This window comes from Podarcis raffonei, chromosome 3 (genome assembly GCF_027172205.1).
Source record: "Podarcis raffonei isolate rPodRaf1 chromosome 3, rPodRaf1.pri, whole genome shotgun sequence".
In the NCBI taxonomy this organism is placed as follows: Eukaryota; Metazoa; Chordata; class Lepidosauria; order Squamata; family Lacertidae; genus Podarcis; species Podarcis raffonei.
The window spans coordinates 33,496,258-33,520,573 of NC_070604.1; the positions used below are offsets into that span (position 1 = coordinate 33,496,258).

The 24,316-nt window shown below is 42.4% G+C and overlaps 1 protein-coding gene across 2 annotated transcripts in view; it reads right to left on the bottom strand.

Annotated features, from left to right (window-relative positions):
- NBAS (NBAS subunit of NRZ tethering complex) overlaps nucleotides 1-24,316 on the bottom strand; it is a 179,308-nt gene that overhangs the window by 90,350 nt on the left and 64,642 nt on the right. For both annotated transcript variants that reach the window (XM_053381027.1, XM_053381026.1), the window contains exons 22-30: nucleotides 24,073-24,156; nucleotides 22,734-22,887; nucleotides 11,828-12,013; nucleotides 10,818-10,991; nucleotides 7,283-7,416; nucleotides 5,772-5,834; nucleotides 4,983-5,105; nucleotides 3,514-3,616; nucleotides 486-715 (exon numbers count right to left, since the gene is read on the bottom strand). In XM_053381027.1, coding sequence (XP_053237002.1) covers nucleotides 486-715; nucleotides 3,514-3,616; nucleotides 4,983-5,105; nucleotides 5,772-5,834; nucleotides 7,283-7,416; nucleotides 10,818-10,991; nucleotides 11,828-12,013; nucleotides 22,734-22,887; nucleotides 24,073-24,156 — 1,251 coding nt within the window. The remainder of the gene's footprint in view (nucleotides 1-485; nucleotides 716-3,513; nucleotides 3,617-4,982; nucleotides 5,106-5,771; nucleotides 5,835-7,282; nucleotides 7,417-10,817; nucleotides 10,992-11,827; nucleotides 12,014-22,733; nucleotides 22,888-24,072; nucleotides 24,157-24,316) is intronic.

A 24,316-nucleotide genomic window follows, 5' to 3' on the forward strand; every position in this document is an offset into this window, starting at 1 on the left:
CATCGGACGTTCAGCTTCCAAAAATAGTTCACAAACTGGAACAGTCACTTTCGGGTTTGAGGCATTCAGGAGCCAAAACGTTTGAGCACTAAGCTGTTCGAAAACCAAGGTATGACTGTATTCATTTTCGTCCCTTGAACTTATATGGGCCTTACAGGAAACATCTTGGTTTTTCATAGCTGTAATGGTTACATACGTAGAATAATAATTTCCACTTCCAAAACCATTAGCTAGTATTTTCAGATTGGTGCTGGTGCCTGCATTTCATGATGAGCCAAGCATAATCTAGGCAAAAGACGTATTACCTCATTCTAATTGCACCAGGGACTAATTAGTAAGAACAAGTTGCCTTAGAAATGCTTGAGCATCGGAGGAAAGCACTCAAGTATGCAAAAGAGTACAAAATCATAAAAGATCTGCCTTTCTAAGCAAATACCAAAGGCTAAAAGATTTTTTTTGGCGGGGTGTGTGTGGATAAAACGTACCTGGCCAGATCCATGCATGTATCAGTTAGACTGGTTGAAGAATTGAAGTATTCTCTGCTAGCAGCCAAAACCAATTCAATGCTTTTCTCATAGCAAACTCTGTACTGTGGTTTTCCTTTAGAAGCAACACTGACAGGGGGATCTATTGACCAAACACTGCAGTGCATCATTTGCCCAGCTAAATGGATGTTCTCCAGTCGACTTGAACACAGAAGACTTTCTGTAAAGATCTTTAGAATGACAAGAGCAAATGTCATACAAGCAAATTTTTTATTTGATAAATACCTGAGTGTGGCTATCTGCTTGGAGAGGGGAGGATATCTGGAACAGCATTCATCTAAATCTAGACCGATATCAATTAGATTTCAACAAATCATGTGCTGAAATGGAAATGCAATCTGATAGGTTGCTAATATTAAAGTCTATTCATCGCTCCAGTCAAATCTAATATCTTGAAGTAAGAGCTATAATTATATCACATTTTCCCTGACATGATGTATGTACGTATTGCTATTCATTTTTTTTAAGCAGCATGTTTCAAAGTTAGATTTAAATCCCAGATGCCATTTTCTTTTTGCAATTTCTTCAGAAGTGTACTGATTTGCTCTCAAAATCTCTCAGGAGTCATAGAAATTAGCAGCCATAAGCAATAAAGTCTACATGCTATAACAAAAGAAGACTGACAATAATTTGAAATGTTTAAAAGATGTCAAGTTTTTGAAGGTAAATTATACAACATGAAGGCTCACTCAAGTACTACACTATGAAACAGAAAAGTGCACTTTCAAGTAAACTGCACATATTCAAACACACAGAGCTTCATTGTAATTCACGAATCTTAATAACTAGGTTGCCTCGAATGCAGATTATTTTCTGCAGAAACCGAACTTTGCATTTCACTTTAAATGCAAACAGGAAAACATCTATCAAAGTTCTATATGCACCCTGAGTGACGTTATTAAAAATGAACTTTCAGCTCAGTGAACCATTTAATAAACATAACAGTGAAGCGGCGAGCCATTTGTCTTCCCAATGTTTAGTTAGCAATTTTATGTCAAGAGTTTCTGTGTATTAAGAAAGTCAAGCTTCCCATCTATACATCTCATGTCTTCTGTAATTCTGCCATAGTTCATAACAGCTCTGTTTGAATGCACGGAATTCTGAGTGTTTTTAAAAAAAGTGTAACAGAAGAAACCCTAGGAATTTGCTTCCCACCGCTCCTGATCTTCAGTGAGCAATAGGATAAGCAGGAACTTTGCCATTGTTTCCAGCCCCACTGGCAATCCTATATCTTGGAGTTGGCTAGGGAGAGGGGCCAGAGTAGGTCATCTTTGTCTTCCCTGACCAATCTGGCTGGGAACGTTTGATTAATGTGACATATTCCCTCCCTCCCGACAACAGCATCCCTGAGTGCGGTTAGAGGATCTATGCCTTCCCTTCTTGACAACAGCACCCCAGTTGCATAACACCCTTCTTCCTGGCACCCACTCTTGTTATATTTTTACATTAGTTGAATATTTTCCCCATCCTTCCTTATGCAAGGAAATCCCCCTGCCTTCTAAGGATTTTACATACATAGCTGCCTAATCACAGGGGACAGCTGAATAGGTTGTGTTGGTTTGCATTGGGTAATTTGAGAGGTATATTTTCAGTCTTTGTGTTTTTCCTGAATAAGGCCAGCATATAAATCTCATAAATAATGTCATTTAATGTTATTAATAATGTCATTAAAAAAAAAACAAATCACCAAAGCAATTTACAACAGTTATATAGGTAAAGGGATCCCTGACCATTAGGTCCATTCGTGACCGACTCTGGGGTTGCGGCGCTCATCTCACATTATTGGCCGAGGGAGCTGGCGTACAGCTTCCGGGTCATGTGGCCAGCATGACTAAGCCGCTTCTGAACCAGAGCAGCACACGGAAACACCGTTTACCTTCCCACCGGAGCGGTACCTATTTATCTACTTGCACTTGGACGTGCTTTCGAACTGCTAGGTTGGCAGGAGCAGGGACCAAGCAACGGGAGCTCACCCTGTCATGGGGATCCGAACCGCCGACCCTCTGATTGGCAAGTCCTAGGCTCTGTGGTTTAACCCACAGCGCCACCTGCGTCCCTTACAACAGTTATATACTTTGGGTCATATTCAACTAATCTCATAAGATGTCCTTGCAGGGATTCCCACTAGTGAAAGAGGGTTTTTTCCCCCTCTCAGCCACCTGTGCACACCCTAAGTCATCTCTGAATCTGGCCTGGATGGTTGAGAGGACCCACAGAACAGATTTAGTGTGCACCTGGGGGTAGGAGAGGGGAGAAGCTTCCTTTGTGCAAGGAAAATCCCTGAGATGATGGAACCTTAGAGTTATGCTGAATATAAGCCATTATTATTATTATTATTATTATTATTTGAAATCACCACTTAATTATTACAGAAATATTTCTACTTAATTGCCTGCTTAGCCCTGCTACCATAAATACGTTTTCGGCAAACATTTAAAAATTACAACAGAAGATACCTGTTTCCCCTTCTCCCCTGATATGGCCTCTACTCTCTACACTAGGAGTAACAGGAACTGGTCATTGGTTTGGCTGCAATTTATCAGAAGGCAATGTGGTACCCCAAAGTTCCTTTTCTTTAAAGGAGTAAAGTTGGTAACCTGAGTTTTATTCTTATCCAGATGTGAGCACCAGTCCCCAAGTATGAAGGACTAGAGAGAATTATTTCTATGAAACCCTAGCTATGGAAATCCTTAGAATTTAGGTGTCTTGAAACAAAACCAGGCTACTCCCCATCAATGGGATTTCTGGATCTCGTAGAAACTACCACTATTGTCAAGAAAACTTGATACCAGCATGATTTGCATGTTCAAGGATAGGAAAACTCAGCATATATTTAAACACTTAAATTGGATTGTACATCTGCTGGCAGATTCTGAATAAAGCAAAATGCTGGTATGAAACTGAACTACCTAGAATTCCACCCACTGTAAATGTATTCAAAAACATCCTGAAAAGCAGCAAGATTCACCTCATAGCAAGTGTCCGGTTGTATGCATGTGTAGACATTCTGCTGCATTTCCAGGATATCTTGCAACAATCCCATCCAGTGTGTCTCATTAACAGGGGGCTGCCTGTAAGACACAAAGAAGCGAACATTTACAAGCAGGTTCCGAGAAGTGTGATTACCAGAATTAAATGTTTCCATCTTAAAACTCTTAAAATATCACCCCAAAGGTTAAGAGTACATTCACACGTAGAAAAACAACACTGGTGCTTATAACATCTAGACACACAGTAGCTCAGCAGTCCTTATAACATTCTGGGAAGATAGAGAAGAATTATTATCCCCATTTGAAAGATGGAGAACTGAGCTTGAGAGAGTAGGTTGCTTAGTGAGTCCATGACCAAAAGGAGATTTCATCCAGCAACTTAGTGGCTCACAGTTACATCTCTTATCCAACAGTTTTGCACACCTTCCCCCCAGCCCCAGAGCTTTCAGACCAAACCCTCCAGTCACACATACTGGGCGGGATTCAGCTAACTTGTTGCATGCATGGAACAAGGTCCACTAACCCAACAGGACTTGCCCCCCTCAAGAAAATAAAATAAAAATAAAAATCTGCTCTGCAAGGTTAGGAGAACCCCAGAACCAGGGGCAATGACTTGCTCCCACATTGAAGGGGAATGGTCATGCGACATGTCACATGACACCACCGGCGTGCACCGGACTGGGACAAACAAGCACAGAGATCGCCCTCTGCGCTTGTCTCAGACACCGCCTGGCTCCTGAATTGCCGGGTGGAAGTTGGTGCTGGGGTGCCAGGCGGTGGCAGGGGGTGGTAGCCCCCTCAACATTGGGGGGCTGCCCCCTGCTAAAAAATATTGGGGGATCTGAAGTCGCCTCCAGCCCATATACCTGGCGCCACTGCCCAGAACAGGTTGGGTGGCATGGGGGAGGAAAGAAAGGTCATGTTTTACAAGCAGACATTTTCCCGTGCACATATTCCACTTAGCGCTACCCGTTGGGAGATCATCTAACCCAAGGCCTACATTCTGAAAGGTTTAAATTGCTCTGCCATGCCTCCATCAAGAGAGTGGTACCATTCTGCTCTGCACACCATGGGCAATGGATCCTTGACAATGGGGCAAAATTTGTGTTTTGATGAACCATGGAGCCAAAGGAGAAGACGTGCTGGAATCTGCCACTTTTGCTTGTGTCATGAGCAATTATTTTATGTTTGACAAAGGGCATCCAAGAGAATTTTACCACCACTAAACCATCTTCCTTGTGAAGCAAACAACTGAGTTGCCTCCTGAGGAGCTAAAGACATGTTTACAAAGAAATCTGTCCTTTGAATTGTTTGTCTTTCCTGCTTGAGACCACAGCTTCAGCTGTTCATGTTCTGACCTGGAAAAGCCACGCACAACATTTCATCTGCGAAGGTACCAAACAACCATTAAAGCTCATAATTTCGTGTGCCACCATCCGTTACTCACTTGCGGCCTGTGTGCCTGGTCAATCGAATCATCAGCTTCCGTGCTTCTTCTGGGCTGTCCTGTGTGTCTTTTACAAAGGATACAGGCTTTTGGAGTCCATGCTTCTCCAAGATTTCTGATACGCTGAAATAACAGTAGTCATAAAAGCATCATCAGCCATTCAGCCAAATCTTAAATCCTGCCTGTGGCCATTATTGCAAATTATTGTTTATGTGTAAAATTTGAATATATATATTTAAGACTGAAACCGAAACCAAGAGGGATGGTGATGTTTATCCACTGAACAATGATGACTTGAAGTTATACAAAAAATACACACCCAGCCACACATACCATTTGAGAAGTCATTTTGTTTTCAATATTTAGCACCATATCATTATATTCCATAAAACAATGTAAAACTTGATCCACGCCCCGCCCCCCTGGAACCTTATAAGGAGATGCTCCGGGAGGTGGGCAAGTACAATGAAACAGCCTATACAGCTGAGCCTTTTAAAGAAATTAGATGAAGGGCCTTTTCTTTTTCATTCTTCGTGTTAACTATATTGTCACAATGCTACATTACCCTTCACAATGTTACAGGTTGGGTGGGGGGAACCCCTTTGGATATAAACATGTGTTTATGGAAAGGTCAAGGTCCAAAAAGTAATTTCCACTAAGCCTGCAGTAATATTTGACCTACAAGCTCTCTTTTGTAATAATCCTGGCATTTTGAACTGTAAAACCTAGCGCTAGGTTAATAAAGAAAACGTACTGGAAGAGATGAATGAAGAAAGGCACATTTCTTACCTAAGAATTTGTTCCAATTCATCAACTTTGTCGTGAAGGTTATTTGTAATGTCTGTTTCAGGACTGAAAGGATGTATCAAAACAAAAAAAACAAATTTGTATATTCTGCATATTATGAAAAAAAATGTAATACAAACCAACACTGAGTAATATCCCAAATACCATGTTTTTCTGTGTATAACACGCCCTCGTATATAAGATGCCCTCTTTTGGGGGGACTAAAAATTGAGAAAATGGGGGGGGATTGCCCTTGTATAAGACAACTCCAATTATTCTATATTATTTTATCGTAAAAAAACCTAGTCTTATACACGGAAAAGTACGGTAAGTCATATGCAGAGTAGATCCGCTGAAATCAATGAACATTCACTGATTTCAATTAGTCTTTTCTGAGTATGACTTATGTGGAGATCACCCATTACAGTGGTACCTCGGGTTACATACCCTTCAGGTTACATACGCTTCAGGTTACAGACTCCGCTAACCCAGAAATAGTACCTCGGGTTAAGAACTCTGCTTCAGGATGAGAACAGAAATTGTGCTCTGGCAGTGTGGCAGCAGAAGGCGGCCCCATTAGCTAAAGTAGTGCTTCAGGTTAAGAACAGTTTCAGGTTAAGAACGGACATCTGGAACGAATTAAATACTTAACCCGAGGTACCGCTGTACACCCTTCCAATCTACCCTCAGTGAAGGTGGGAGTGATCCTCAGATTGCATACTTCCTCGTCACCCAATTTCATTAGTCCCATTCCATGACCAGTGGATGGGACTACAGAGACAGGCTGCATAGCCAAGATTTCTTCTTCCCACAAGGGAGGAGTAGCCCAGTTATGAGGGGAAATACAACTTGCCTAAATTTTGATGGCACCCAGAGGGAACTTGACACATAAGCAGTTCAGCAGGATGGAGTGACCAAGGTGCCAAACTGTTTGAAAAAAGGATATGGCATTGCATTCCCTGTTTTCTCAACCTGATGAAAATTTAAGTTCTTATCCAGGCTTTCTACATGTGGGGAGCATTGCAGCACATAGTAATCCCATGACTGAAGAAGACTGTCATGCAGACTGAAGAAGAAGAAGAAGAGGAGTTTGGATTTGATATCCCACTTTATCACTACCTGAAGGAGTCTCAAAGCGGCTAACATTCTCCTTTCTCTTCCTCCCCCACAACAAACACTCTGTGAGGTGACTGAGGCTGAGAGACCTCAGAGAAGTGTGACTAGCCCAAGGTCACCCAGCAGTTGCATGTGGAGGAGCGGGGACACGAACCCGGTTCACCAGATTACGAGTCTACCGCTCTTAACCACTACACCACACTGGCTCTCTGAAGCATGAGGGTTTGGTGGGGGGCAGTCAGCAATTACCACTAGATTGTATGGATTGTATAAATCAGTGCACATCATTCTTTGAATACTGATTGACATTTTAATTGTTTAAAAACAGCATTTGTAAAGGATTTCTATAAGCTCAACATTTTTTATTTTTTTAAAAAATGGGACATGTCAATACTCACCCATAACCTCTCTGGGGGAGACATTCTAAGATATCATAGCAATGAGAAAGCTGGTCATCACGTTGGCAGCTGTAGATGCAGTCTAACGCAATTGTCATCAACAAGTCTTGATCCGAAATTATTTTTTGCTGACACTGAGAGAACAAGAAAACGCTATATTCATTGCTGTACAGTAGTGTACGATCTGTGAGTATGTATGTGTCCCCCAGCCCAAAATTTGGAGTTGTTTTCTTCCATATCTCTGTGTGACAGACAACCGGCTCTTGAACAGCACAATTACAACCATAAAGGCAATTTAGTGATTTCTATTAATTGCAGAGGTTTTCCTGGTTCTTTAATAATTCTCCGTTGAATATCTTTCATAATTACAGAACTGGCAATGGAAGCTCATTTGATACCAGTGATCACAGCAGCCGGTTGGAACAGCAAGGTATTTCTAGTTTCGTTTAAAAACACGCACCCACACACAAATCACAATATTTTTCATCAGACAATTTATTAAAATAAAAATGTAATTCTAAAGCTGCTCCCCCCCCTCAGCTGCGTTTTGCTATTTCCTTCATTTGCACATAAATAACTTCAATATGCACCAGAACGCTAGCTTCCCATGACTCGTTGTTTACAGCCAATCTACTTCTGTACACAGCCGGAAAAGTAAAGAATTAATGAACATCCTATCAAGATGCTATTAGGATGCTGGAATGTGAATTTAGTCTGGATCCGTGGCTATAATACAATGCCCCCGAGAAGATGAAAGTTACTACAAATTTATGTAAAGACCAAGTTAATCTCCCTCAAAAAAGCTCCTTCTCCTCTGCCTTTCAACGATGACATCAAGAGCAAATGACTTGTGTAAAATAAATGAGACAATCCAACTCTATACATGTCGACTCAGAAGTAAGCCCCAGTGAGCTCAACAGGGCTTACTCTCGGGTAAATGGAACGTGACTGCAGCCTGACTTTCTCAACAGATTCCATTGTGCTCTTTAAGAATCAACCGCGAGTTCCCAGTTAACACCAACTGCTGGACCAAGACACAGACATAGGCAAAAAACAACATTCTTGGTGGGATCCCAGAACTGTGGAATCCTGTGCCCCTGGAGATCTACCAGACCCTAATGCCTTAGAGCGACCTTGGAAGCATTTTGGTTGGTTTTTGATTACTTGGACTGAAGTTAGTTGTCAAGAAGTATTTGACAGTTGTCAGGAAGTTAGTTGTCAGGAAGGTGGTAGAAATGAATCGCACTACTTTATCCTGCAGATCAATTTTTTGAATGTTTCACAGCATAGCAGTAAAACCAACGGAACATTCCCGCAGGTAGGAAACTAGCACAGTAGGGGACAGGCTGGTGCTGAATCTCTCGCCTTTTACATGCTAGGGGTTTGTTTTAGGTAAGGGATTCAAAAATAGCAACCTCACACAGTTCTGTTCTGAAACAGCCCACTCTGCCACCTGCGAATCCTACTGCCTCATTCTTCACCTAGATGTGTACAGTGGTACCTCAGGTTAAGTACTTAATTCGTTCCGGAGGTCCATTCTTAACCTGAAACTGTTCTTAACCTGAAGCACCACTTTAGCTAATGGGGCTTCCTGTTGCTGCCACACCGCCGGAGCACGATTTCTGTTCCCATCCTGAAGCAAAGTTCTTAACGTGAGATACTATTTCTGGGCTAGCGGAGTCTGTAACCTGAAGCGTATGTAACCTGAAGCGTATGTAACCCGAGCTACCACTGTACTCAATTTCCCAAATATGTGAAAGGGAAACCAGGCACCTTCAGCTCTTCATTCTCATTTGCGCCTCAGTTTGTTCTTCCCCCAAGTGCTACCCCCAGGTGTGAAGTTAAGGGGTTGTTGTTGTTTTTTTTTTGGGGGGGGAATTTAAAAAGGGACCGCAGGACACTTAGGTTGTATCCACACAAACAATGTCCACTGCATCTCATTTCAGTTCTCTCTCTCTTCAGGTTATTATTGTTCCCCTGCTGCTCGACACAAGAGAGATGAACAGGGATGCATTGAGTAGCCCCAGCCAGCAGAATCCACAGCACTATCTGCAATGATGGGAGCCAATCACGCAGGGTTCCAGGGTGGAACAGAAGCCTCTGCATTTATGGCTGTGTGTATGGGCACTGGGGAGCAGGCCCACATGGCAGGTCCCCACTCCCTGCTCCTGTGTTGCACAACATGGGAGCAACAAAAAGGTAAAGGTAAACGGCGTTTCCGTGTGCTGCTCTGGTTTCACCAGAAGCAGCTTAGTCATGCTGGCCACATGACCCATAAAAAACTGTCTGCGGACAAACATCGGCTCCCTCGGCCAGTAAAGCAAGATGAGAGCCGCAACCCCAGAGTCTTTCGCGACTGGACTGAACTGTCAGGGGTCATTTTTTTTAAGGTGAAGGACCCCTGGATGGTTAAGTCTAGTCAAAGGTAACTATGGGGTTGCGGCACTCATCTCGCTTTCAGGCTGAGGGAGCCAGCGTTTGTCCACAGACAGCTTTCCAGGTCATGTGGCCAGCATGACTAAACTGCTACTGGTGCACGGAGGACCGTGACAAGTGCCAGAGCGCACAGAAACACCGTTCACTTTCCCGCTGCAGTGGTACCTATTTATCTACTTGCACTGGCATGCTTTTGAACTGCTAGGTTGGCAGGAGCTAGGGCAGAGCAACGGGAGCTCACTCTGTCGCGAGGATTTGAACCGCCAACCTCCCAATCAGCAAGCTCAAGAGGCTCAGTGGTTTAGACCACAGCGCCGTGTCCCTATGGGAGCAATAATGCCTTAAAGAGGGCTTGTGTCCCTTACTCTTCCAGTATCAGGTTTTGCATGTGTCCTGAGCAAAGGCACTTCCTTCTACAGAACGATAGGGCCAGATTAATCTAATGAATCCTGCTAGCAGAAGCCTGTGCAACACAGCTCTCCCCCTCTCTCCCCAGTGCCACTCCACTGTAGAGGCAGGATCATTCCATCTAGCAAGCTGAAACACTTGCGTTGGGGGAACAATTGCCATAATGCTACATTGAATTCCTCCCACAGGCCCCCAATAAAATTCATGGATCTCCCCCAGCACAATGCAAGAGAGGAAAAAGCTCATACAGATGCTTAGCAGGGACTTATTAAGGGATGCAGTGCAGGCTAAAACACAGAGATGCTGCATGGTTGGGCAAAGGTATGGAAGATATATTTAGATTTCACAACAGAGAAGAACAGTGGCTTTCAGTGGAGAGCCTCCCCCTGCTAAAATATCCTCTCTGCTGGATAAATGCAGAAATGATTAATGATTAAAGCTACATTCTGACATCCCAATACAGATTAGCCATGTATTAGAAATTCCACTTTAACCTTGTCTGGAGAACAAATGTTTGTATCGACAAGACAAATGTTCAGTTCTGCCACGCTGTACAGTGACAGCCATCTCCCAAACTGATCAGCGAAACAAGGTGCACTATTAAGTATACTTGCAAATGCAATTCAGGCGGGGTGGAGGAGAGATAAACTTTCAGGTACATGCGAATACACAACTAATCATCTGAATTTACCGCTGGCTTTGAATGTTCAAAGATTTTCAGAGGAAACGTCAGGTCTTCTTTCGCCAGTGTTACCAAATACTCTTTCAAAAGCTCATTAGCGATGCCTGGAGATTCATTTTCGCAGCGGTGTAGAAATGGGACCATCCATTGATAGGCATTCTTCACATACCTTTCTCCCGATGACTGAAATGGCAAAGGTTTTAAATTAAAGAAAAATATGAACGCACATTAAGAGAAGAGCCAAATGCAAACTAAAATTGCAAAGCAGTTAAAGGAATAGCAATATATTTTTCCTCTGATCTCCCCAATGCTTTTCAAAAGGTTGGTATCATAAATAGCGAGCATAAAGTTATGAACTGTGCTAATGCAAATTTCTCTACGAAAAGCAAACTAACAAACAGGCTCATCAGTGTGAACCAGTTTCATTCTATTTTATCTAGAAAGGGCTGTCAGGCCACAATCCCACACAAGAATTAAGGCACACTTAAGCTCACCAAAATAAATTAGGATAAAGGCACTTAATGAATTGTAACATTGTGGCACCTTGAACCAGCATCTGGGGGCTTTTTTTTGGAGTGCAGACAGGTGCAAATCCAAGCAAGACTGAGCTATTTATTGAAGACACATTGTAAACAAATTAAAACATTAGCGGGTCTGATATAAACATGTGCAGCAAGAGACAAGGGGAAGATAAGGGAAAATTTGTAAATATATTTGAATCAGATATGCAGTAATAAAAAGATATGAAATAAATAACTACAGAAAGGAGGGGAGGGGAGTCAAGGGGAAAGTAAATTAGATTTGTAAAGATTTTGTTTTTCTTGTCAAAATATTTGTAAAAGCTGAAAATGGAAAATAAAATTGTTATTTTTAAAAAAGCAAAAGAGAAGAAGAGAAAAGGCTGAGCTGAAGGACGTTGGGCAAACAGCTTCATCCTGCTCAGGATGAGATTTTATGCAGCAGAAAAGCCCCTTCCCAATCCATCCCATCCCACTGTGAGATAAAAAAAGAGCACATACATTTGACATCAAGAGTCTTAGTTTCTCAATATCCTTCATCTGCTGCAGCTCTTTCAAGTTCAGAGTGATGTCACATCCAGTCTCATAAACCAACGTCTCCAGTGTAACCAGATTGTCACAAAGTGAGTGCAGACCAGGAATATTCCTCTCCATGCCCAGTCGAACCAGAGACAAAGCACAATCCACCTATTATTATTTTTTAAGAGAGAAAAGAAAAATGCACAGCTTGTAACCATTTGCAATTGGTTTTATTCTGGTTAAACTTGAAAGGAGAAGAGATATGGTTTGACCACCGGCTCAGCGACTTATAACTGGTCCAAATACATTTTATACAGAATGACTAATACAGAATCTTATAACTGCAGCATAACTTCTTTAAAATGAACACGTGGTATTTATTTTGACAGATATATATACTGTATATATTTATATATATTTAGCATGCAATTTGCATTAAGTAATGCCCCTGTCTCCAGAACCCCGTCAGCCATATATGACAAATGAACGGACAGAATTATTTTTAGACCCCAGTTATCCTTTCTACATCAACTAGCATAGCAGGAACTTAATTTTAGCTTATTGGAGATATTTCTATATTTTTTGTCTCTCCTCGCAGTGAACAGCAGGAAGTATGAATGCAAATATATATATAATCTGTGATGGAACTACATGGTTACCCCATATATCAGAGAGGGTGTTCCAGACCTATCCAGAATATGCTGGATCCAGAATGAAGCGTAACTCCACCAAATGGTCCACCAAGGAACAGGGACCACTGCTGAAATAATAATAATAATAATAATAATAATTTATTATTTATACCCCGCCCATCTGGCTGGGCCTCCCCAGCCACTCTGGGCGGCTTCCATAAAAACCAAAAATACAGTAAAATATCACACGTTAAAAACTTCCCTGAACAGGGCTGCCTTAAGATGTCTTCTGAATGTCAGGTAGTTGTTTATCTCTTTGACATCTGCTGGAAGGGCATTCCACAGGGCGGGCGCCACTACCGAGAAGGCCCTCTGCCTGAAAGAGGTAGGTACCCCCCAAATTAAGTGGAGCCAACTTCAATGAAAAGAGATCCTGCTCACACAGATTGCTTTCTGGGGGAGATTGCTTTCCTCCTCAACCTCCCTTGGCATTCAACCACAAATCTCAGCAGAGCATTTTGGAAGGCAGCAAGGAAGCCACCCTCCTCCAACACTGTGACAAGTCTTCAATTCTGGATCTAACTCACAGATCATCAACCGCCTTGTCCTATGTGTAAGAAAGGCAAAAGGACCCCTGGGGGACGCGGGTGGCGCTGTGGGTTAAACCACAGAGCCCAGCACTTGCCGATCAGAAGGTTGGCGGTTCGAATCCCCGCGACGGGGTGAGCTCCTGTTGCTTGGTCCCTGCTCCTGCCAACCTCCCAGTTCGAAAGCACGTCAAAGTGCAAGTAGATCAATAGGTACCACTCTGGGGGGAAGGTAAACGGCATTTCCGTGCACTGCTCTGGTTTGCCAGAAGTGGCTTAGTCATGCTGGCCACATGATCCGGAAGCTGTACGCTGGGTCCCTCGGCCAATAAAGCGAGATGAGTGCCACAACCCCAGAGTCGGACACGACTGGACCTAATGGTCAGGGGTCCCTTTACCTTTTAAAGGACCCCTGGACGTTTAAGTCCAGTCAAAGGCGACAATGGGGTGCGGCACTCATATCGCTTTGCAAGCCGAGGGAGCTGGTGTTTGTCCGCAGACAGCTTTCTGGGTCATGTGGCCAGCATGACTAAGCCGCTTCTCGAGCAACAGGGCATCGTGACGGAAGCCAGAGCGCATGGAAACGCCATTTACCTAGGTGTACCTAGCTGCCATTTACTGTTGTCCTCTGTGTCAAGCCCACTTTGCTGAACTTCCAAGTTCTCATAGAACTGTATTATAAAATGATGAAAACGCCTTCTTCCTGTGAGGAAAATCTTAAGTGCTTGAGGATTTTCAGAAGAAAAGGGTGACAAAGGGGGAGTGGTAACAGAGAGTCATAAAGGTACATGAGGAAATGGGGGTTTCTTTCTTCTTCTACTCAGTACTAGAAGGGAGGACACCCACCGAGTTGATGACTGACAAAAGAAAATACTTCTTCATACATTAATTAGCTAACAGGGACCTAGGATGTGGTGCTGCCCACTACTTTAGATTGGCTTTTAAAAAGGTTTAGATCTACTCACAACGCAAAACAGGAGATAGACACTTTTCCTGTTGTAATCTTTCTTCTGAGTACCTAAAAGAGTTTGACTCAAAGATGATGGGACACAGAAAGCTGAACTTGACAGACTTGGGTCTTCTCTAGCAACCCAGTTCTTAAGTCCTTATTTTCACTTTCACTGAGATAAGGTTCCTTGATAAAAGAATCCAGGGAAGAAATGATGTGCTTTTGGATCTCCCTTTGGCCAAATGTCTCACTTTCCATAACTCAGAACCTTCTGAGGAACACTTCAAAGTCATACAGTCGTACCGCGGAAGTCGAACACCTTGCGAGACAAATGTTTTGGCTCCCGAATGCCGCAAACCCAGAAGTGATTGTTCCAGTTTGCAAATGTTCTTTGGAACCTGAACATCCGCCACAGCTTCCAATTGGCTGCAGGAGCTTCCTGTAGCCAATCAGAAGCCACACCTTGGTTCCCAAACGTTTTGGAAGCCGAACAGACGTCTGGAACAAATTCCATTCGACTTCCAAGGTGACAGTAATTGAATTAGCTAGTTTTGGGCAGAAAAAAGTAAGTCGCTGTGGATTATATGCAACTCCCAGGCCTTTATTCCTTTGAAAGAAACAGTTTGTAGGGGATGAGGCATAAAATAAATGCTGGAAACTAGAATGTTGCCAATGCCAGAACACTTTCTCCTGCTTCTCCATCCTCCACTCCAATGGTTATCTGGGGGGAAATAGTCTCTCTAAGATTGAAGGAGATAGAAAAGAGAGCTTCTGCTTACTGAAGCATGCATTCTTATTCAGTTCCTCATTTGTGTATTTGGAGTTTGATTCTATTTCAAGGATTAAAAAAAACACACACACACAGTACATGCTTCAGTAAGCAACTTGGGGGAAAATAATGGATTTCTCTCTCCCTGTCCTCCAATCTCTTCCAAGTTCTGGTTCAACTAAGCAGATTTCTTGCAACCACCTTTTGGGTTAAGGTTCAATTTGATTTCCTGCTCGATACCAAATGTCCATAGCACCAACATCAATTTTAGGCAGTCAACCAACTCAGTGCCTGGGATTTTCCAACTAGTTATCCACAATTTTAATGGTAGACACAACAGATAGCAGGAGCCTGTAATGCTATGTCATGGCTTAGTTCAGGCATGGGCAAACTCGGCCCTCCAGATGTTTTGGGACTACAACTCCCATCATCCCTGACCACTGGTCCTGTTGGCTTGGGATGATGGGAGTTGTAGTCCCAAAACATCTGGAGGGCCGAGTTTGGAGATGCCTGGCTTAGTTAACCACAGTTAGCTGGCCATCCAAATGCCTGTGACTTAACTATGCTTTATAAACCATGGTTAAATTAATTTGTTAACCTAGTTTTGTTTGGGGTTTATAAACTTAAGTTAACATTAACCATAGCTTAGTGTTATCTTCAAACCCAGACCTCCTCCTCCACTGTGGTTAAGGAGCCGTGGAAGAGATCTGTTATTGTTCCATGAAAAATGAGGGGAAATAATGCTGTGCCTCTTCTTTTATAAAAGAAAAGAGAACATCACGTTTGCCCCACTATAATTAACAGTCAAATTAAGGCTGTCTCCTGATTAAAGAAATCTTAGTCAATTAATCACAGTTTTATTCAATTAAATTTGCATGCATCTGCATAATAAAGCAATTTCCCTTTTCTTTTCTTTTTTGCTTTAGATGGTGTATGCGTGCCCTGCAGCAGGTGTCATCTTGGACGTGGCAATTCCTCCTGTGTGAGGGAGTAGGGGGGAAATCACTTTTTAAAAAGAGGATGCTTTTACATATATACTTGAATTGAAAACATATGTTCTTTAAAATTACTGCCTAATTAATTACGGCACCCTCTGAGCCATTCAATTTTTTAAAATTAAAAAAATAGGTTAATATAAAGGACTGCATTTTGCAGCCTTAGTGTAAGTGCCTCACAAGCAGCAAATTAATTTTTATCCACATGTCAAGGTTCTAAATTCATTTGTGCAAGCAAACAGATGTAGGCAAATACCAATTCTGCCCTTCTCAGCTACCTCCTGGTGACAGTGCAAAGGTAGAGTGAAACAACATGAATGAAGCTCAAAAGTAAAACCAGCGATAGCAGAGGATGTTGAAGAAAGAACAGGAAGTGTGGGATATTAGAGAGGAGTATGAATATAGAGGAAAGGCAAAAACAGCAGGCCCAGTATCTGCTCTGTAGGAAACAATCTTAATAAAGCGTACTATTTATATTAAGTCGCGAGTTGCTCCTTTGATTACACAGCATCACATGAAACACAGAGTACCTTTATAATCAATATTATGTAGGAGTAGAAGCCCTGGCTGTGAGTGAACATATTTATACAATACAGTCGTCGTACTGTAAGGCAAAAACACTAAATAAATAAATAAATCCTTTACAGAGCTTCTATATGCTCCTGGCAGTCTCTCCACCAGAGGTTGTCAGCTCTGCCACTAAGAGAAGACCTTACATTGCATACAGTTCTTTTTGTCTAAACTAGCATTAGAAGATGAAATGTCCGGTCACATTAGTCCACTTAAGCACGATAAGGCACGATATAAGATCCCTCCAGAACTCGTTTCTGACTCTCAAGTTGCAACTGCATGACTTGACATTTAACGACATTCGGCGAGGCCAGCTAACAGACACATTCTGAATTCTAATCAACTCAACTTCAGAATTTTAGATGCAGGTAAGTAGCAGTTTGTTCTTGTATCTGAAGAAGTGTGCATGCACACAAAAGCTTATACCAAGAACAAACTTTGTTGCTCTCTAAGGTAGTAAAGGTAAAGGGACCCCTGACCATTAGGTCCGGTCGTGATCGACTCTGGGGTTGCGGTGCTCATCTCGCTTTATTGGCCGAGGGAGCTGGCGTTCAGCTTCCGGGTCATGTGGACAGCATGACTAAATCGCTTCTGGCGAACCAGAGCAGCGCACGGAAACGCCGTTTACCTTCCCGCCGGAGCGGTACCTATTTATCTACTTGCACTTTGACGTGCTTTAGAACTGTTAGGTTGGCAGGAGCAGGGACCAAGCAATGGGAGCTCACTCCGTCGCGGGGATTCGAACCGCCGACCTTCTGTTCGGCAAGTCCTAGGCTCTGTGGTTTAACCCACAGCGCCACCCATTTCCCTGGTCTCTAAGGTGCTACTGGACAATTTTATATATATATATATATATTCAGAATTTTAGGTTAGGTTAGGCCTACTCAACTTGTGACACACATGCACAGCCACCCATCAAGCTCAATGCACAAAAACAGTCATGTGATATGGTGGTGGTGCCTTCATAAAGCTTGTGGAATTCTATTCTGCATCTTGCTTCAAAGGTGGCCCACTAAGCACCAAGATGAGTTCAGTTTAGCAAACCACAATTTTTGCGCACCTCGTTTTGATGGAGATTTAGAAGAGGGAGCATGAAAAGCTGTGAAAATCTACAGAAGAACCTGTATGTATAGACCTCTTTCTGAATGCAAGGGGTGCATGACCAACCGGTGAACTTGACATCAATATCAAGAAAGATCCCAGAACAGATAAGTAAGCAGTTGGCCTGTGAGCACTTAGAAAAGGATGCTGTGATTACTAAGACCCAACGTGGGTTTCTCAAAAATAAGTCATGCCAGACGAATCTTGGTTTTTTCCCCTTTTTCTTTTTTGCTTGGTGGATCACAGGAACGCTGTAGACATAGAGTTACAACATTGGTGGACGTAGTGTATCTTGATTTCAGTAAGGCTTTTGACAAAGTCCTCCATGACATTCTTGTGGAGAAGCTGGTAAAATATGGGCTGGATGAGATAACTGTTAGGTGGTTGTTAATGGCTGGTTGACAGACCAAACCCAAAGAGTCCTCACTAACGGTTCTTCATTATCCTGGGGAAAAAGTGACAAGTGGGATGCCACAGGTTTCTGTCCTGGGCCCACTATTGTTCAACATTTTTATAAACGACTTGGACAAAGGAATTGATGCGATGGTCACCAAATTTGCAGATGACACCAAAATGGGAGGGGTAGCCAACGCTGCTGAAGACAGAATCGGGATTCAAGATGACCATAACAGGTTGGAGAACTGTCAATATTAATGAAATGAATTTCAGTTGGGACAAATGTAAGGTTCTGTGCCTAGGCGGAAAGAATCAGCTTCACAAACATTAGATGGGGAACACCTAGCTTGCCTGTAGTACACGTGAAAAGGATCTAGGAGTCTTTGTAGACCACAAGTTGAACATGAGTCAACAGTGTGATGCAGCAGCAGCAGCAAAAAGAAAAAAGAAAGCTAATGCTATTCTAGGCTGCATTAACAGAAGTACAGTGTCCCAATCAAGCGAAGTAATATTTCCACTCTAGTTTGCCTTAGTCAGATCACACCCGGAGTACAGTGTCCAGTTCTGCGCACCATAATTTAAAAGGATATTGACAAGCTGGGATGTGTGCAGAGGAGGGTGACCATGATGATCAAGGGTCTGGAAACCAAGTCTTATAAGGAATGATTGAGGGAACTGGGTACGTTTAGCCTGGTAAAGAGGAAACAGAGAGGAGATATGATAGCCATCTTCTGTTTCCTCCTGCTCCAGAGGCTAGGACCCACAACAATGGCTTCAAGTGACAAGAAAGGAGGTTCTAACTAAACATCAGGAAGATCTTTCTAACAGTAAGAGCTGTGTGACAGTAGAACAGTCCCCCTCGGGAGGTTGTGGACTTTCCTTCATTGGAGATTTTTAAGCAGAGGTTGGGTGGTGGCCTGTCATGGTTGATCTAGCTGAGATTCCTGCATTGCAAAAGTTTGGACTAGATGACCCTCAGGGTCCCTTCCAACTCTATGATTCTACGATTATTTCAGCTGGGCTGTTCGAATAACTGAACTTGATCTATTGCCAACAGAAATAGAAATAGGTTTCCAAAATCCAAAATGTTTATTCGGCTTTACGCCCATCATGAAACACAACACAACAAAACAAATCAAATAAAACAGCGGACTCATACAAACCACAAGTAGTATAACACAGTTCACAACTCACAAGGACAGATATTAGCCGTTCATTAAAAAAGTTTAAGATTAAGATTAAAATTTTTTGGCACTACACTAAAATCAATATCTGATGTCATTATAGAAAATTCTTATAACTATCAATAATCAGCTAACATTCCATTCCGTCTCTTGTACGAGAGGACGGCTGTTAGGAATTTAGCAACCTGTTGGGTAATATAAGGATCCACATCTTGAAGAACCCAGGCAAGCTGTAGGTCTACTGGTTTGTCAGCCATAGGCTGGATTATGGAGTTTAGTATACTAGCACGGGCTGAACTGTACAAAGGGCAGATAAACATAACATGATGTAGAGATTCAGATGTTTTCATTTCACAAGCACACATTGAAGGGACTTGGCCCTTAGTAAATCTATGTCTCAGTACGTTTGTTGGAAAGACATTGAATCTAGCTCTAATGAAGGCATATCGGTGAGACGCGGCCATAAGCGAAGTTAAGTAGGACGGAGCACGGTAGATAGGGGTTATGCCTAAATTTAACGGCGAGCAGGCTCCACCACCAGCTATGAAATTTTGGTATAGCTCCACATCATCCAGCCTTTGATTTATACACCTTTTAGCCACATTTAGATCCAGTTTGAGCAATTCAGTGGGAAATAGGTTTGCTGAGACCATGGTAACAGAAACAGCTGGAGACAGCCAGAATAGAGTAGCTGAAAGGTAACTTCAAGCGTGGATAATGAAAAGCCAGCTCAAGAGATGCCTCATTATAGGCTTGGATTTCCAACCCTAATGATATTAGGAAGTAATTCACATAGATTAAAAAAGAGTATGTATGCTTAAAATGAAAGACAGGTCACATGACATCTATGCAATACCTTAATCATAGAGCTACCAACACAGAGCAGTTCAATTATTTCAGAGAATATCAATAAAGTAATGTCACAAAACCTCAGCAGCATATTCTATTCCTATTCCATAAGTACAACTTATCACAGTATAATAAAGGTAAAGGTAAAGGGACCCTTGACGGACGGCTCTGGGGTTGTGGCGCTCATCTAGCTTTATTGGCCAAGGAAGCCAGTGTACAGCTTCCGGGTCATGTGGCCAGCATGATGAAACCAGAGCAGTGCACAGAAACGCTGTTTACCTTCCCGCCGGAGCAGTACCTATTTATCTACTTGCACTGGCATGCTTTTGAACTGCTAGGTTGGCAGGAGCAGGGACTGAGCAACGGGAGCTCATCCCGTCATGGGGATTCGAACCGCTGACCTTCTGATTGGCAAGTCCTAGGCTCTGTGGTTTAACCCACAGCGCCACCCGCGTCCCTCAATATAGGATAATTAATGGTTGAGAAACTGACTGACCATCCAAAACCAATCAAAATTTGTGTTTGTTCTTTCATAGGACAACTATGATATCATTTAACCACTGGCAATTTTCAGCAATATTATGCACAGAGTAGCTTGAAATAGCCAAAGTAAAGAACAACTGAGTCCTGTCCCTACATTAATTAGTTTTATATTCAAATCTGAGAGCTTCAGAATGGCCAATTCAGCTCTAAAGAAACTCTGTTATTAGGTCTTAAAAATTAATGGAGTTTGATTTCAACCATCCACTGACTCTTTATTTCTAGTCCCTTATTTTTTCTCTCTCTGTGTACTTCTCTGCAAAACTCAGGACTAGAACTTTACACACACACAAAACCCCCTAATTATTTCTGAATTTGGATATCATTTATGGTACCAATTTTGCCTGCCTGAATTTATATGATTACAAAGCAACAAAAATTGAATCCAATAATATTCTGACATGACGCTTACTTCCAAGTTAAATGTCCCTCTAATAATTACCTAAGGAATTAAAAATAGCCTGTATATTAAGTTTACAGTGATGAAAAAGCTTCAGTAAGCCGGAGAGTTATTTTCATATAAGATAGATTTTGCCCAATTGTTAAACATAAGAAATAAGTAATTAACACACTTGGCCAAATACTAGTCAACAAATATTTCAGAAAATATTTTAATAATTCTGTTACATTAGCTAAAAGGTCACCTGAAAAAATATATCCAATTATATTAGAAACATTTAATGGCAAGTCTATTAATGGCAGCAGAAGTTATGACAACATGCCACTGGGAAAAGTACTACACAAAAACCAGAAGTACACATTCCCAGTTGGCTCCTAATTTTTACCAGGCTCGGATAAGCCTAGGCATTAGTGAATGTAATTGTTTCTGTCACTCAAAGTGGCAATCCTGCTGAATCTCTGGTTAACCTCTGGAATCGGGAAATGACTAGGCAGTTGATGCAATGGCTCTTGAACGCCAGTTCCCCACATGCGGAGCAAAGCTAAGTCACTGGTGGTCCCAAGAGTTGGCAGCACTGAAAATGAAAAGGCTGCTGACTAGAGTGATGGAGGTGGAAGACAATAGCTTCCTCTTCCTCTTACCATACCCATCCCACAATGGACGGCCTTGCTCCTCCAATCAAAACCAACACATTTACTCCTCCCATTTCACATCCCATAATGAAATACCATCACCATTCGCTCTTGTTTTCTCTCTTTTGAACCATAACCGCTTTTTTAAAAGCTGTTTGGCACTCCATCTTCTCCTTGTTATGGTTGTATCTGAATACATGCCTATAATCACGGGATTTATTTTGTACACTTCAACAGTAGCCTGGCAAGCAGGCACCATCCCAAAACTGGAGCCATCTAGCAGCAAGGGAACATCAACTTACAAAAGAACATTAACTCAGCCATAACTTTACACAGAAATGTATTCTTCTACATATTGCATGCAAATAAAACCCAGTGCAGAATATACAATGCACCAGCCTTCTCCAACCTGGTGCCCTTTGAATGTTCTGGACTACAACTCCCAGCAGCCCCAGGCAGCTGCCAGGGCTGGCTCAGATGCAGGTCAGCATTCAAACCCAGAGACGAGCAAGAAGCTTAGTTCTTGATTCAAGAAAGCAGCAAACAATGCAGAGAAGCCTCAAGGCAGGACCAGCTTCCATAGCACAGTTGCCAGGACTGACAGTTCCTGTTTCCCCCTAAGACATCTCCTTCTTCTAGAGGCTGTCCACAAAGACATAAACTACAGTGGGAGGGATCTCTTGCTTGTTGTTCAGCCATATATGCATAGCTCTTTGTGTCCTTGGAGACAAGGGGGAGCGGAACTTAACACAGTAGGAGAGGCAAGCTCCTTGGAAGCTGCATGGGCTGAGTCTGAACTGCTTTCTGCCCTTGGCTCTTCTCTCTCACTCACACCTGTTGCCTCCCCACCACCTTCATCTTCTGAGCTGTCCTCAGTGTCCCACCACCATTCCCCGTGCTCTGAACCTTCATTCTCTGAGGCTTCCTTAGCTGGTGCCTCCCACCACTCCTTGTCATCTAGCCAGTTCCTGACAGCAGCACAGTCAATGATCAGTGATTATGGAACCCATAGAATTGCAGAGTTGGGACTGTGAAGGTCATCTAATCCAATCCCTGCAATGCAGGAATCTTTCACCCAACGCGAGACTTGAACCCATGACCCTAAGATTAAGAATCTCGTGCTCTACCGACTGAGCTATATCATCATCCAACAAAATCTAGAGGATACCAGGTTGTGGAAGGCTGGGCATACACACACTCAAATAGGTCTGCATAACCGATTCACTTTATAGGACATATATTTGAAGTCATGGCAGTACACATATGGTAGAATATTGCATTTACCTGCATAGAGTAGTTTTCTATCTCTTCTGCTCGTTTCCAATACCAGTCCGTGACCAGTTTTATGGAAAGCTCAGTGGTTCTGTACTTCAGCAACTCAGGTTGAGACTCATATAAAAATCCGCCTTCATCTTGAAGAGCTGGTTCAACTGTCAGCCTGAGCATCACAGATAAACGGCCATTAAATGTAGAAACCTAGGACTTTAAAATGATGCTAACCTGGGAACTGTAGTTTGTTAAATGTGCTGAGAACTGGAGGAGACCCCTCACAGAGCTACAATTCCTAGGATTCTTAAACTACAGGTCCCAGAATTCTCTGTGGGAAGCCATGGCTGTTGAAGTAGTATAAGAATTATCTCAATGTATGGCATGGATGTTAACCTATGTGTTAGGCAGACTCATTAGGATTATCTTTTGAAAAATCATGTTAAATGATAACTAGTTCTGTTCTGAAAAACTAGTGCCTATAAATAAATATTTTTTTAAAAAAAAAATTCTAATTTTGGAGGTCACCACTGTTATTTACATAATGGGCATTTGACCTTTATGCAAAAGCCTACGCAGAGAAAACTTATTTACCCCTACTGAATTTCTAGCTATTCCTGGTAATTAACCTTATCACTACATCAACAGGTGTTTACATAATAGAGGCAATTTACTACAGTGATCCAAATGAGTTGACAAGCTTGCCTATTTAAGCAGAAGCAATACTTTAATGTGCAAAAGCCGTTGCAGGCATGAAAACCTGCTGCCACATACAGAAAGGGCACTGTTAACACGCTGAGCCTGTAAGTTATTACTTGGCTGTCAGGATTTTACCCAAGCAAGAACAGGGGCCACGCGGTTCAGCTGTTCACTTCTACTCATGGTGATGGGAGTAGGAGAAAGATCCTGTGTGCTTGAGGCCCAATTCTGATCTCACTGTGATTAAAATCCTGTGGCTCAAGTGAGGAGGCTTGCTAAGTAAAGAATCATTCAAATCACTGCGAAGGCCATAAAGGGAAGCGTGCATCACTCCACGGCGCCATGCACATAGCAATTCTTCTGTGTACTTATACAGGTTTCACCTCATACAGCATGATCAAAGCTTGGGAATGTATCACGGGACCACAGCCCAGAGCTCTGTGCATTTTGGGACTTTATGTTTCCTCCAGAAAAAAAGGGAGGAAGTAATCCACATGTGTTTTCCTCTCCAATAAGGAAACAGGGTAGCTCCTACACTTGAGTCTTCAAAGATAGTAAGGCCAGGTGGGATAGTTGCTTAATTGCAACTGACTGGTTCTAATGTAAAAATGGATTGATATATTGAACACACACACACACACAAATTTCATACACCTACTTGCACGGTGCCCTCTCGCACCAGTCTTCCTCCCTGTGCTTCTGTTCATTCCAGGGAAGAATTTTCAGTGCTCCATCTCTGCGGCTGTTAGAAAACAAAGCAAAAATATCAATGGTGTGTTGAAAACCAGTCTACTAATTAAATGCACAGCAACAGGTATTGGGGGTGGGAATAAATACTGTGAAAGGCAGAAACAGCACTTTATGCTACATTAATACTAATACATCCACTAACCAATGTGTCC